General features: G+C 40.4%; 1 protein-coding gene across 1 annotated transcript in view; it reads left to right on the plus strand.

Moving 5' to 3' along the window:
• ACTN2 (actinin alpha 2) overlaps positions 1-4,842 on the plus strand; it is a 67,056-nt gene extending 62,214 nt beyond the window's left edge. Inside the window, exons 19-21 of the mRNA XM_035008524.1 lie at positions 340-405; positions 1,204-1,362; positions 2,800-4,842. Of these exons, the coding sequence (XP_034864415.1) occupies positions 340-405; positions 1,204-1,362; positions 2,800-2,958 (384 nt within the window). The 3' untranslated portion in view covers positions 2,959-4,842. The remainder of the gene's footprint in view (positions 1-339; positions 406-1,203; positions 1,363-2,799) is intronic.
• The last annotated feature ends 9,756 nt before the right edge of the window (positions 4,843-14,598 follow it).

Here is a 14,598-nt window from a genome sequence, read left to right on the forward strand (position 1 = left end):
TTCTCACAGCACCTCGGGCTCTGTCACCAGCAGGTGGCAGTCATTGGTTCCTGCTGGGTCATTCTTGTGGCCCTGGGTGATTTTTTTCAGCTGCTTTCATGAATGTGTAGTCTCCTGTCATTTTTACCTGGTAGTTATCCGCCTCCCGCCTCCTGCTTTTTCCTTTTTAAGAAACTATTTTGTAACATCTCCGTGTTGGCTCCATCCTCTTATAAGTCAGTGGTGACCTTTCCCGTCTCCTTGGCAGGGCTCCATGGGGCCCGTCTTGCTGTATTCTGTTCCGTTCGCTTGTTCGCTTTGTCCCTATCTCTCAGCGTCTCTGTTCTTATTTGTCGGCAGAGGAAGAACGGCCTGATGGATCACGAGGATTTCAGAGCCTGCTTGATTTCCATGGGCTATGATTTGGTAAGACAGAAGCTAAAAATTTACAAGGATTAGATGGATATTTTCTTGAGTTTGGGCTTATGTTACAGGAAATGACTAGCTTCGAGTATGATAGCACATTTGGGATCGGTTCCCTTTCATTGTATAGGGTGATCTTCTTGGAAGGTTTGCCTGCTGCTGTATAAAAATCATTTCATAGAACCAGAACATATATTGTTATTCAGTAATTGGTCAGATTTTTTTTCCTAGTGAAGGAAGAAAACAAGCTTTTTTTAAAAACAGCTTTATTGCAAACTGTAGTTTCCCCGTATAAAGTGTATACATTTCAATGGCTTTTAGTAACCTGATGATTTTCAAAGTGCTTTTCCCTCTGATACTAATGTGTATTTTGAACATGAGCTGCTTTGATTCTTTTCAGGCTCTTAAAATAAAAATCACGAGAGCCGTGTTCTGAACTGCCTTCTACTTAGCAATGTTACTCTTGTTGGTTGTAGTCAGAGGAAAGGCCTCTCTCCCTCACTCTCTCCCAATTCCTCTTCCAGAAGTACGTTCAGGCCTGACGGCTACATGGGACAGAGAGAGGAAGGAATTCAGACATTCAGGAGCTTCTGGCTTGATGTTACAGTAACTCGTAACATCATTTGATGGCAATAAACTTAAGTCGCCCCTCTGGGGAATTTGTTCCAAAGACTGAAGGGAAATGCAGGGACTATTTAACTTTGCAGACCATTAGGATTGGCATGTCAGGAGTTAAGGGGAATGGTGCTGTTGAGGACTGTGTCTCGTTGAAGTACATGTGTCTTTGCAACCTTGCCTCAGGGCGAGGCTGAATTTGCACGCATCATGACCCTGGTGGATCCCAACGGACAAGGCACTGTCACCTTCCAGTCCTTCATCGACTTCATGACAAGAGAGACGGCCGACACCGACACTGCGGAGCAGGTCATCGCCTCCTTCCGGATCCTGGCTTCTGATAAGGTCTGCAGCGACAGATTTCCTTCAGCTTTTGTGCGAGCTCATGGCATTGTTCTAGTAAAGCAGGAAACAACATTGCCAAGTAAAAACCATTTTGATATTAGTGTATTTTGTATCACATCAGCAATGAATTCAGAGAGCCGCAAGTAAACCTACCAATGGCCCACACAGAACAGAGAAAACACAGACATTCTGTTCCCAGCATTTGTGTGGGCCTCCCAGGGAGTTTGACAGAAGGAACCCAGTGCATATTTTGTAGAGTTTTTTGTGTGTGTTTCCGGGTTAAACTCCATTTACATTCTGGGGTCGGGAGACTCAGAAGAGACTGCACAATTCAGGTAACTGTGGAACTGGGAACCTTTTCTTAAGGATCGGTTACCCTGACTTTGGGCCCAACCGTGGAAGTCAAGTTAAATATAGCCATTCAGTCATTTAAACTATTGGCAAGCTTTGTATTACATGTAGCCTAGAAATTAAGTAGGAGTTTAACAGCAAGCTCAGAATTTTCGAGTCTCATTCCCCAAACAATAGCAACATCTTAGTAGGTATAAATTCAATGTGGAATAGAATTCTTTTACTCTGTGTTCTGGCTGAGAGGAAAGAAGAATTTAGCGTGTTGAAACATCAGCAGAGCCATGTTTATTGCCTTACAACATCAGACAAGATAAACTATCCTGACAACAATAATGTATGTTTTAAAATTAAACCCATATCCTGAGGATGGGGGTAGAGGGAGAGAGCCCATCTGATCAGGAGATAATAAACCAAAGCTCACCTAACCCACCCGTTCCCCAAAAAACCCTACTATAAGTTAAGCATATTTGCTATTTATTTATTTTGACTATTACCCAACTGGTCTGTTTTACCAGAATTATCCTGTTTCCTGTTGGACATATGACATTTAAAAAAATATGTACATTCCACTGTTAAATGTCAGTTTTATCTTGCTTTACAAAGAAGTTTTCTCCAGTGGCAAAATTAGCTTTTTAATAACCTGAGTAGAAAAATGACTCCATTTTCTAAAAACACGTATCGCATACGTTAAAAAAAAGAAAACGATCATGTTAACTGTCCCTGTATTCTCATCAGCATATAATATAAACCCCAAATATCCCTTTACCTTTCCACTATGACTCTTAGGTCATAGTATTTTTCACTTGCATGATGGCTCAGTTTGAGAAATATTGATGATAGTCCTCTCTCTGCCTTTATGAAGCCTATTAAATTTCCTGCTGGCCCCAGGACAAATCACCTTACAGATTGCTCTTAGCAGTGAAACGCAGCCTTCTGTTGGTCCTCTGCTCCCATGCCCGTTAGACCCCCTGCCTTTGTCCTTTATTTAAATTAAACAAATGCAAGGCATGTGTAAGGATTAAAACTGTTTATATTCCAGCATGTTCTGCGATTGAGCTTACAAACCCTTGTGTGTGTTTTTTCCAGCCGTACATCTTGGCGGAGGAGCTACGGCGAGAGCTGCCCCCGGATCAGGCCCAGTACTGCATCAAGAGGATGCCCGCCTACTCTGGCCCGGGCAGTGTGCCCGGCGCCCTGGATTACACTGCATTCTCCTCCGCCCTGTACGGGGAGAGCGATCTGTGATGCTGGGGCTCTGTAATCACTGATCCCATCAGAACGCAATAAAAGCTGAAGTCACAGTTGGTTTCCTGGAACCTTTGACAAGCTTTATTAAGTTAAGAGAGAGAAAAAATAGTTTGCAGCTCAGTAGGTTGCCAGCATTGTGACATGGCTGAAATGAAGTTTCTATGGTTGCCCGAGGTAGCGTGTTTCATGAGTAGGTTTCTTTATTTCTGGATTTGTAGGTGAATACAGTGAGATAATCAGGTTTTTGTTTGTTTCTTTGATAAAACAGCCGATGGCTCAAGCAGTGTGACATTAGGAGGCTCTGGGGACAGAAGAAAAGTAAAAAAAATGGGAAATTGCAAAATACCCAAGATTCAAGATTAGGAGAAAAAAAAATATCACTAATTAGGTGAACGTTTGATACTTGAAAAATATTCTTCGTGTTTAATATGTTTATGTGATTATCCCTAGCGCAGTATGTTTGGTATATTAGTGTTTTACTTTTTTGCTTATCCAAAGATTAGGTATATTTGAATTTAATATTGTCCAGGGAATAAAAACCAACTACCCAAAAGATCTTTAGTCTCGAAAACCTTTTAAGTAGAGATTATAGTCAGCTCTTTATCATTTAGGATTAATGTGGTCAGTTAGTGGGTTTCAATGCCTTTCTGATCCTCCAAAGTAGGGACCTCCTCAGGAAATACGAAAGTCAGTTTAATTGCCGGTGCGGAAGATAAAAGCACTAGATAGAATGAGGGTTTTTTTAGGATTATTTATTGATTCCAGGTCTCCGTGCTTTTTCTAGAGCTTGTTAGCACAGGTTCTCCGTAGGGAAGTGCTCTGTTTTTATATAAACAAGTGTCCGTAGTGGCAGTCCTGAGAGGGGACAGGTCAGAAACTGGGACCCTTACAACTCTCCAGGAAGAATATTCTTTATGCCTGTGGTTTCATGACCTGGTAAGGAGAAGGAGTTTGTAGGAAACAGTAGGAAAAGCTTATTTCTCAACAGGGGCAGAGGTAAGTTCTTTCCTAATGCATTTCCTAACTCCTTTGATGCAGTAGGAATTACTGGATGTTCTTGCTGGCATGTGGGGTGCGTTTGCCGCTGTGACTGGCTGGCGAACGCTGACACATCTGAGTAGGCTCTGTCCGCATCTGAAGCCTCCTCATGTGGCCACCCCACGTGCTCCCAGCATCGTCTCGGTCTTGTCATTGCTCATTCATTTTTCTGCTCCTGCTGCCGTCAGCTATAACTGCCCCCTCTGTTCTTCCATTTTGTTGACAGCTCGGAGAGAATAAAGCAGGAATTCTTTTTATATCTTAGCCCTGAATGACGAACAGGAGAGGAATTCAAAACAAACAAAAACAGTTGCGAGCAGCAATTAAAGTGTTACTAGAAAAGGCAGTAATGTGCTCATTACCTACAGTCTGTTTCCTCGGGTTTTTATAGACTTCCAGCAACAGAAATGTGATATTTTCCATTCATAACTGCTTTTACTACATTGGCCCATTTAGAACCCTCGACCTTTGTAAGTTTAATGTAACGTGCTTCATTTTATTAAGTAGATGATAGCTTGCGAATTCCGGTGAAATATCCGAGTCCATGAGTTTAATGCCAAACACTTCTGGGGTCATGTTTAGGGTGAACTCTGACTCCCTATTTTATTTCAAGCAGGTGCTATATTCCAGCCATAAACATTACGGAAACACTAGAAAGTCATTCTGCCTTTGGGGCGACCAGGGGGATTTGTGGTGTTTTAGGATGGAAGTAGGTAGCTCATCTACCTGAAATCTTAATTTCTTTACGACATTCAGGCAAGAGAATGGATCAGCACTATATGCAAATAAGTGAAGAGAAGAAGTAAACTCTGAAAAACACTTAATAAACATATGTTTATAGTCTCCTTTTAGAACTTATTTTTATTCTTGAAGCTGAATTATCAATTAAACTTCATTTGTAGAAGAAAAAAGAAAAGAATTCCTGTTTTTTATTATTCCCAACAATAACCGGTTTCTTTGGTTAACCACAAACTCCATCACTTAAAATTTCTGTCATATTTTAAAAGTCTCATAGGAGCTAATATTTGTCCACTTTGAAGAATCAGAGATGGGCTTGTGGTGTGAAGGGTGAATTTGAGATGAGGCATTAAGGTTGACCCAGTTAGAGGTGAGTGATGAATGGATGGGGAAACTAAATGGATTAGGAAGGAATTTTTACCTAGGAGCTCATTTCAGAAAGCACAGTAGGTATTTTTGAAATGTGTGCCTATCCAGCCCTCACCCCAGAGTGTCAAGAAGGTCTGGGTTAAGACCTGGACATCTGAAATTTTTTTTTTAAAAGCTCCATGGAGTATTCTAATAGCACTTAATTGAAAACCACTGGATTAGGGGCTCCTGGCTGGCTCAGTCAGTAGAGCGTGTGACTCTGGAACTTGGTTGGGGTCATGAGTTCGAGCCCCATGTTGGGTGTAGAGATTACTTAAAAATAAAATCTTTTTAAAAATAAAGAATAATGAAATGCACTGGATTAGAGGTAAAGGAAAGGATCGGCAGAATAAAAAAATTTAAAAGATTTAGAGAGGCTCTTACTGGGAAGGTAAAGGGGACAAATGGCCAAACTCCGGCACCATCTGGTTGGTGACCTAGAAATGCCAGGTAAGGACTTAGTTTGAGATGGGTACATTTGGCCTGGTATTCTGCCTTGTTGCGTACCTGACTCATGCATGTTCATGAGTGAAAAAGCTGGGGATGAGCTCCCTCTGGCCCTTAAGTGAAAAGACCAAATCTAAATGCTACAAAGTTAAAAACTTGTACTTTAAGGTGAAGTTGCTAATTGTTACCACAAGCTGACAAAAATTCACCCCCAACCCACAGTTTCCCAGCATTATTTGATAAGAAGGCACTGAGTGTGCCCAGCTGTGTCCTTGAGCTTTCTTAAATACCCAGCAGCCTGGGCAGGGATTATACTGTCCTGTCTGGGACATTTTCATGGAACCAGCAGAGAAGGAGATGTTACGCATTCATTAATAACTCCATCCTTGAGAAACTGACAGACCATCATTCTTTTGAAACTGGGAGCTGGAGGTGGTTGTGAGTTGTCAATGGGAACCCCTAGCCAAGGCATGATGTGTCTTTACGGGACAAGCTACCAGAGATGGAGAAAGATTAGCTATGTAAACTAACTGTAAAGAGAAAATGACTTTTTGAATACTCAGTGTGAACAATGAGATGGTATGATGGTCAGCATTTCAGTGTATAGTTTCAAAATTACCTAGGTGACCAGTGCCCAAAACCAAGGAGGGCAGCCCTCATCAAAATCACCTCCCTCATCACAATTACCTTACTGATGCCTGGACCCCACCGTAGAGCACTCAGATCAGAATATTTGATCGCAGTGGAGGTGGGAGAAGCCAGTCAACGGTACTAGTCTTTTCCCTCGATCAATCCAATGTCCCATTGAGGCTGAGCACCCCAGCTTTTTCGGAACCTCGGGACTCTGGTCTGCTCCATGACTGTTGCCAATGGGATATGCAGACAAATACAAGGAAATCCATGCATGGGAGTAACAGTGAGTGCCCGTAGGGAACCAGCCTTCTCTCTAGCCACCGTTCCCCCACACACCTCATACGCACCCAACCCTGAGCAGTGTTACCATTACATTCAGGTGTATGATTCATTGAACCAAATTTTGTACTACCAATAGTTACTTGGTAAAAATTTAAAATGACATAAATAAATAGAAAGATATATTCATGGGGTAAAAAAGGAAAATCAGAGCATCAGTAAGAAAGATTAACCATCTAAATGGTGCTTTTTTGGTCCTGTATTTAAGCAAAAGCAATTCTTTTCAGCTATGCTCAAGAATAATCGTTAGAATGAGTTAGCTTGTTAGAAAAGCACCGCCCAACAACCAAAGCATCAGAGGCCAGCACAGGAGTGTTTTCTGAGACAACCACAGTTTGCAAATTTCACCAGATGAAGCCTGTGGTCATTTTTTACATGACTTCTCTAAGCTGTGGTGTGTATTACACAAAACGGTATTTAAAAATATAATTATCCAGGCATATAAAATATTCTAGTGGCAGTCTTGAACTTGCTTCATCTTAGAAAATATTTAGGGGCGCCTGGGTGGCTCAGTCATTAAGCGTCTGCCTTTGACTCAGGTCCTGATCCCAGGGTCCTGGGATCGAGCCCTGCATCGGGCTCCCTGCTCTGCGGGAAGCCTGCTCCTCCCTCTCCCACTCCCCCTGCTTGTGTTCCCTCTCTTGCTGTCTCTCTCTCTGTCAAATAAATAAATAGAATCTTAAAAAAAAAAAAAATTAGTATGTAATTTCATGTTAGCAATAAATAATAAACAAATAAAACCTATCCTAGCTACCAGACCAATTAATTTTTAGCAGTCCATCCTTACTCTTTCACTAAATACTTGGAAAAAGTTTGATCAGTATGTCTAACAAAATCAATGGAATTACTTCTTAATTTTATACATGATTTGTATTTGTTTCCAAACACCAGACTTCAGGATACAGATGTATCAAAGGAGTATCATTCCTTTTAGCTTTTGGAATAATTTAAAATTGTAGCTACCTATTATGTTGCATAAGTAAATGAGAAAAATTTACATAATGAACAATTTCTATTAGCACCACAGCATTTTAATCTTGACTTAACTGCTTTTACAGGATTTGTTGCATCCTTTATCTCTCAGTGGTTTTTATTCTATTGCTCAAAATGTGTTAACAGTTTATTTGAATGGAAGAATAAAGTCTGATTTTTTTTTTTTTTTTAATGACAGGAAGTAAGACTGATGTAGTTAACCATTTAGCCTGAATTTGGTAATTGGGTTCCATGGAGACATTTTCCATTTTTTCAATTATCTAAAGCTGCAGCTCCGATGTTTTGATGGAAATACAATTAAAGCACATGATAAAATAAAAGCATTTCATTTTCAAAGAGATACTGGCAAAAGTGTGTTGAACAATTGCCCCCAACCCTTCCTGAGTATAATGGACTAAACAAGGAGTCTGTAAGAGAAAGACAGCAAGTGTCACCAAGAGTCGGTTTTTAAGGCCAAGGGGTGGAACGCTACAGGCGAGAAGACATCTGGGTTCCTGTGTGACAGATTCGCCCCAGTGATGTGGGCTGCTCGCCTCAAGACTGCCATAGGGAAAGAAACACACTTGTACATTTGACCCTTAAACATACCCGTTTGAACTGCGTGGGTCCATTTATATGCAGGGTTTTTAAAAATATATATAAATATGGTACAGTACTATAAATGTGTTTTCCTTATGATTTCCTTAACATTTTTTCTCTGGCTTACTTTATTGTAAGAATACAGTTCATAATGCATGTAACGTACAAATACGTATTAATCGACTGTTATTGGTATGGCTTCCAGTAGACAGTAGGCTATTCGTAGTAACGTTTGGGGGGAGTCAAAAGTTCTATGCAGGTTTTCAACTGCACTGGGTGGGGGGTTGGCGCCCTTAATCGCCATGTTGTTCAAGGGTCAACTGTATATGCTTTAAGCCACTGTATTTAGGAACTCTATTTTAGCGGCTTAGCTTTACCCAAATAATACAATAGGAACCTTGACAGTTTCCTGACCTGGTTGCACAGCTATATTTATGGTATTTTATTTTATTTTATTTTATTTTATTTTATTTTTAAAGATTTTATTTATTAGAGGATGCATGATCATGAGTAGGGGGAGGGGCAGAGGGGGAACAAACAGACTCACCACTGAGCTGGGAGCCCGACTTGGGGCTCAATCCCACGACCCTGAGATCATGACCTGAGTCAAAGGCAGACACTTAACCAACTGAGCCACCCAAGTGCCCCTAGTTATGGTGTTTTAGATTCTACTAAACATTTTCACATTTTTTTCTGTCAACTCATCTTTATACATATTTAATAATGGAAGATAGTGACATTTTGTACCAAATTCAGCATGTCCATTCATTCAATCCATCCATTTACTCGTTCATTTTACAACCATGGCATATAATTTTAAGCACAATTTTCAGACATTCTTTGTTTTCACATGCTTTTTTCCTCTCTTTTCTACATGGTTTTACCATCCAACACCCCTCTAACTCTTTCCCATCAGAGTGAATGTAAGCAGTTTTGCTGACACAGGATACTTTTATTTCTGGGGCTAAGGTTCTTTGTCTTTCTCCTGTCCCCACCCATCCATTTATTCTGTTCCAAATAATAATCTCTCTTCTCTTTCGAGAACGTTGTTTTATCAAAAGAGACTATGTGATATGGATCTTTTTTTTTTTTTAGAGATTTTATTTATTTGAGAGAGAGAGAATGAGAGCGAGCGAGTACATGAGAGGGGGGAGGGTCAGAGGGAGAAGCAGACTCCCTGCCGAGCAGGGAGCCCGATGCGGGACTCGATCCGGGGACTCCAGGATCATGACCTGAGCCGAAGGCAGTCGCTTAACCAACTGAGCCACCCAGGCGCCCCATATGTGATATGGATCTTGAAGGATAAGCGTGCCAAATGTCTTATCTTCCACTTGGATCTTCCATTAATGACGTCACTTTCTTATGGGAAGATGGCATCAGTGGGGAAAGGCTGCTGGTCAACCTTGCCTCACTCCTCGCCATCTTATTTTTTTGGTCCCTGATCACTCAGTGTGTTTGGGATGCTGGTTATATTGGCACATCATACCACATACACCTCGGCCTGCCATTCTGTTGTACTCTTGCTTATCGCAGTGCTCCTGAACCAAAGACATCAGCCACAAGTGTTAAGGCTACTGCCTGTTCCCTCCTTAAACTGCAGTGGGCCTCGGGCCTGGGGTCCACATGGTAGTCCCAGCCCCAGGTCTCTCTCCTCTCCAGCTGAGAGGTTTACTTTAGGATTCCTCCAGAAGCTCACATGCTGAAGGGAATCTACACATCTGAATCCCAGTGGGGAGCTCTATGGGCACCAAGTTTTTGCCATGGAATTAAACTTTTATTGCTGCTTCTTCCGATATCTGATGGCCCCCAAGTGGTTATCATAAAGCCAACCATTCATCACCCCCACTTACTTTTGATACTCATGGAAGGCTGTGGGTAGAGTCTGGATAGGCAGCTGAGGATTTGTGAGGCCCAGCAAATCTGACAGCAGGCGTCAGGCATATACCCTGAACAGTGCTGGCCCTTTGGTCAACTCTTCCTTGTCTGCCACCATAACTAATAAAATAAGGACTGTTCTGTCACATACCTAAAATCCTCTTGTGAAACATGCTTTGGGAAGTACCAATTTAAAGATATAAACAAGATTTCAGGAAATTATGGCCCAGAGATAATCTCATCCAAATCCCTTCATTTGGTAGAAACGAGTCTCAGAGAAGAAAGGTGACACCCATTTTCACAGCTGCTCCTCACAGCAGTCCCGTTGAATTGACTATTATCCTCATTCTGCAGAAAATTGAGCCCATCATGGTTAAGTGACTGTGATTGCCCAGCTAGCAGAGTTGGGACTTCCAGAACTATTCTTATCCATTACCCCAAGATGAATTTTGAAGGTAGGCAATTCTGAATCTGATTCTAATACCGCACATAGGGCCACATTCCATTTCCTGCTGGGGTGGACTGTAAGAGCCATTCTTCTTTTACAAAAAATCCACACTTTTTCCCCACCAGGCCGGGTGTCCGAATCACCCAAATCCGTGTGATGCATGAGATGTTCCATACTGAGCGGTTCAGGGAAAGATAAATAGATAAAATATTAAATGGAAATATGTGTGAGATTTGCAAAACCAGATGAATCCCCGGCCTACTGGAGTATTCATTTAAGCAATAAACATATAAGAAGCAGACTGTTTGCTTCAGATGTATGAAAGCCCTTAAGACTCTAGATTTAAACACTAAACTTAATTTAATATTTACATTTATGTCCTAACATATGTACACATTCAAGATTATTATGAGGTTAAAAACGAAACAGGTTACTTAGAGCTTGGAGATCAGGACCAACCAGGTCTCTCAGACAATGCAACCCAGTAGTCTTTCATTAAAAGTCCAGTGTCCAATAAGATCACTGAATTGGAAGTTCTTTATCCCCAGCAGACCGACCACAAGTTTTTAAAAACAGGGGCCATGCCTTATTTCTCTTAATCCCTACTGCTTATCACAATGCTTGCATAAAATAGGCATTCAATACATCTTCATTGAATGAATAATGTCTAAGCTTCTTCTAAGTATGTTTTCTTTGGCACAGGATACATGGCCACAGTCCGTGCTTGCACCTGCTTTATGCCAATGCCCACCACTATTCAAGACTTGACTGCCTCCCTCTGTTCTGGGGCTTGGGCCGCCAGGTATTTCCCAGAGACCATGGCTCCTGGCTGATGGCTGTCTCCAGGGCAGCTCATTGGTGGAACAGAAAGGATATATACTCCAGAGCTCACTGCTCACTGCCAATTTCCTCAAGGTTCGTTGTGGCCAGAAATGAGGAGGGCCGACTAGTGAATGAAGGAGGGGCCTGCTGAGAGGGGGTGTTAAGAGGATTGGTCAGTGAGCAGTGTGTAGATGGAGTGACTGGGAGAGAGCCTGAGAAAGGCCAGCAGCACCCACCTCCACCCCCCATAGAGTGCTAGGCAGTTTTAAGACAGAAAATTCTTTCATGTATGCTAGTAACAATCATTCCAAGATCTGCTGACATTAAAATGAAGACATATTTTGAGAAGGTTGTTGTAAGAGCCCAAGTGTGACATAAAGGCCTGGCCTAAGGCAGAGAGGCAGAAGAGCAGAGACACCTCCACAGAGTTATCCAATCCTAATTTGAAACCTCTCAGTTTAGGGTCCCTGCCTAGTTTTATCTTTTTTGTCTAATGTGCACAAAGAAGGGGGGAAAAAAACCAAACCCATGATTATCTGAATTGAGACTGAAAAAGAATATGGTAATATTTAACACCCTTACACGATAAAAACACTCATTAAAATAGAAACAGTAGGGTACTTCCTCAAGATGATAAAGACCATACGAAATAAAAAACTCACAGCTAACATCATATTCAATGGTGAAAGGCTGAAAGATTTTCCTCCAAGATCAGAAACAAGGCAAGGATGTCTGCTTTCATCCCTGCTATTCAATGAAGTACTGGAAGTTCTAGCCAGAGCAACTAGGCAAGAAAAAGAAAGAAAACACATCTAAACTGGAAAGAAAGTAAGATGATCTCTGTTCACAGATGACACAATCTTCTATGTTGAAAACCCTAAAGAATTCACACACGCAAAAATAGAGCCAATAAATGAATTCAGTAAAGATTCAAATACAAAATCAACACCCCCAAATCAGTTGTATTCCTATACATTTGCGGTGAACAATCTAAAAAGGAACTTATGAAATGATTGTATTTGCCATAGCATTAAACAGAATAAAATACTTAAGAATCGATTTACTCAAGGAGGCAAAAGGCTTGCACACTGAAAACTATAAGACACTGCTGTAAGAAATGGAAAGATATCACACACCCATGAATTGAAATATTGTTAAATGTCAATACTACCTAAAACTATGTACAGATTCAATGTAATCCGTATTAAAATCCCAATGGCATTTTTATAGAAATAGAAAAACTCACCCTAAAATTCATCTGAAATCTCAAGGAAACTCAAATAACCAAACTATCTTGAGAAAAAAAGAACAAGGTTGAAGGACTCACACTTCCTGATTTCAAAATGTACTACAAAGCTAAACGGTGTGGTACTGGCATAAGGATAAACATTTAGGCCAATAGAATAAACTACAGAACCCAAGAATAGACCCTCACATGTATGGTTAATTGATTTTTGACAAGGATGCCAAGACCATTCAATAGGGAAAGAAAAGTTTTCAACAAATTGTGGTGGGAAAATTTGGATTTCACATGCAAAAAATAAATTTGGACCCTTATGTCACACCATATGCAAAAATTAACTCAAAATGAATGAGAGGCCTAATCTGTATAGCTAAAACTACAAAAATTTTGGAATAAAACATAGGGAACATAGGGGAAAATGTTCATGCCATTGCATTTAGCAATGATTTCATGGATATGGCACCAAGAGCACAAGTCATAAAATGAAAACATATGTGAATTGGACTTCAACAAAACTGAAAACTTTTGTGCCTCAAGGGACACTATCAAGAGAGTGAAAACCCACACAAATGGCGCATCTGATAAGGGATTAATATCCAGAATATATAAATATAAATAATACAACAACAAAAAATAAACAGCCCAGTTCAAAAATGGGCAAAGGATTTAAGTAGACATTTCTCCAAAGAAGATAGATGAATGGCCAATAAGCAGGAAGGTTGTTCAGCATTACTAATCTTTAGAGAAATGCAAACCCAAACCACAATGAGATAACATGTTATTCCTATTAAGATGGCTGTTACCAATAAGATGAAAAATGACAAGTGTTGGCAAGGATGCAGAGAATTTAGAACCTTTCTACATTGCTGGTCGAAATGTAAAATGTGGCAGCCGCTATGGAAAACGGTTGGGAAGTTCCTCAAAAAGCTAAACGTAGAATTACCATATGATCCAGCATTTCCAGTTCCCAACTATATACCCAAAAGGTTGAAAGCAGGGCCTGGAGCAAATACTTGTCTGCCGGTGTTCATTGTAGCATTAGTCATAACAGTTAAAAGGTGGAAACTATCCACGTGTCCATGAACAAATGAATGGATAAACAATGTGTGGTGTATTCGTACAATGGAATACTATTTAGCCTTAAAAAGGAACAAAGCTCTGATATATGCTACAATGTGGGTGAACCTTGAAAATATTATGCTAAATGAAATAACTCAGATACATAAAGGACAAATATAATTCCATTTACATGAGGTACCTAGAGTAGTCAACTTCATAGAGACAGAAAGCAGATTATAGATTACCAGGGACTGGGATGAGGAGGAATGGGGAGTTAGTGCTTAATTGTTACAAACTTTCTGTTTGGGATGGTGAAAAAGTTTTGGAAGTATATAATGGTGATGGTTGCACAATACTGTGACTGTAATCCATGCCACTACTTTGTACACTTAAAAAAAGGTTAAATGGCAAATTTTATGTTATATATTATAACACAATTTTAAAAAATTATTAATGTAATATACCAAAAACCATTGAATTGTATGCCTTAAATAAGTGAATTGCATGGTATGTGAATTATATATCTCAGTATAGCTGTTTAAAAAAAAGAAAGAAGAGACAGCACAGCAATCAGTTTTGAGGGGAAGAGGTTGTGATTCAAGAATTTCATAGGTAATCAGCCAGCCGTTCAAGCATATGAGCAGTCAAACATATGGCAGAGTTTAGAACATCTGTGTGCCCTTCTTCAATTTCTTGTGACCAAGGAATACCCTTTTCCAAGGAAGCTGCCTTGGGCCTTTTTTATAATAGCCCTATCCCATTCACGAGGGTTCTACTCTTATAACCTAAGCACCGTCCAAAGGCTGCCCAACTCCCAATACCATCACATCAGGCATCGGTTCTTTGTATTTTGAATGTACATCTTTCTTTCCTCTAGTCAGGAGCTTTTCATTTCTATTTCCCTTATTCCATTTCTGCTTTGTCTTATTCATTTATAATCTGTCTTCATCTGTACTGCAGGATCTTTGGGGTAAAAATCCTATTTTGAAGATTTTATTTATTTATTTGAGAGAGC

This window comes from Mirounga leonina, unplaced genomic scaffold (assembly GCF_011800145.1).
Source record: "Mirounga leonina isolate KUSES-001 unplaced genomic scaffold, KU_Mleo_1.0 Mir_152, whole genome shotgun sequence".
Lineage (NCBI taxonomy): Eukaryota > Metazoa > Chordata > Mammalia > Carnivora > Phocidae > Mirounga > Mirounga leonina.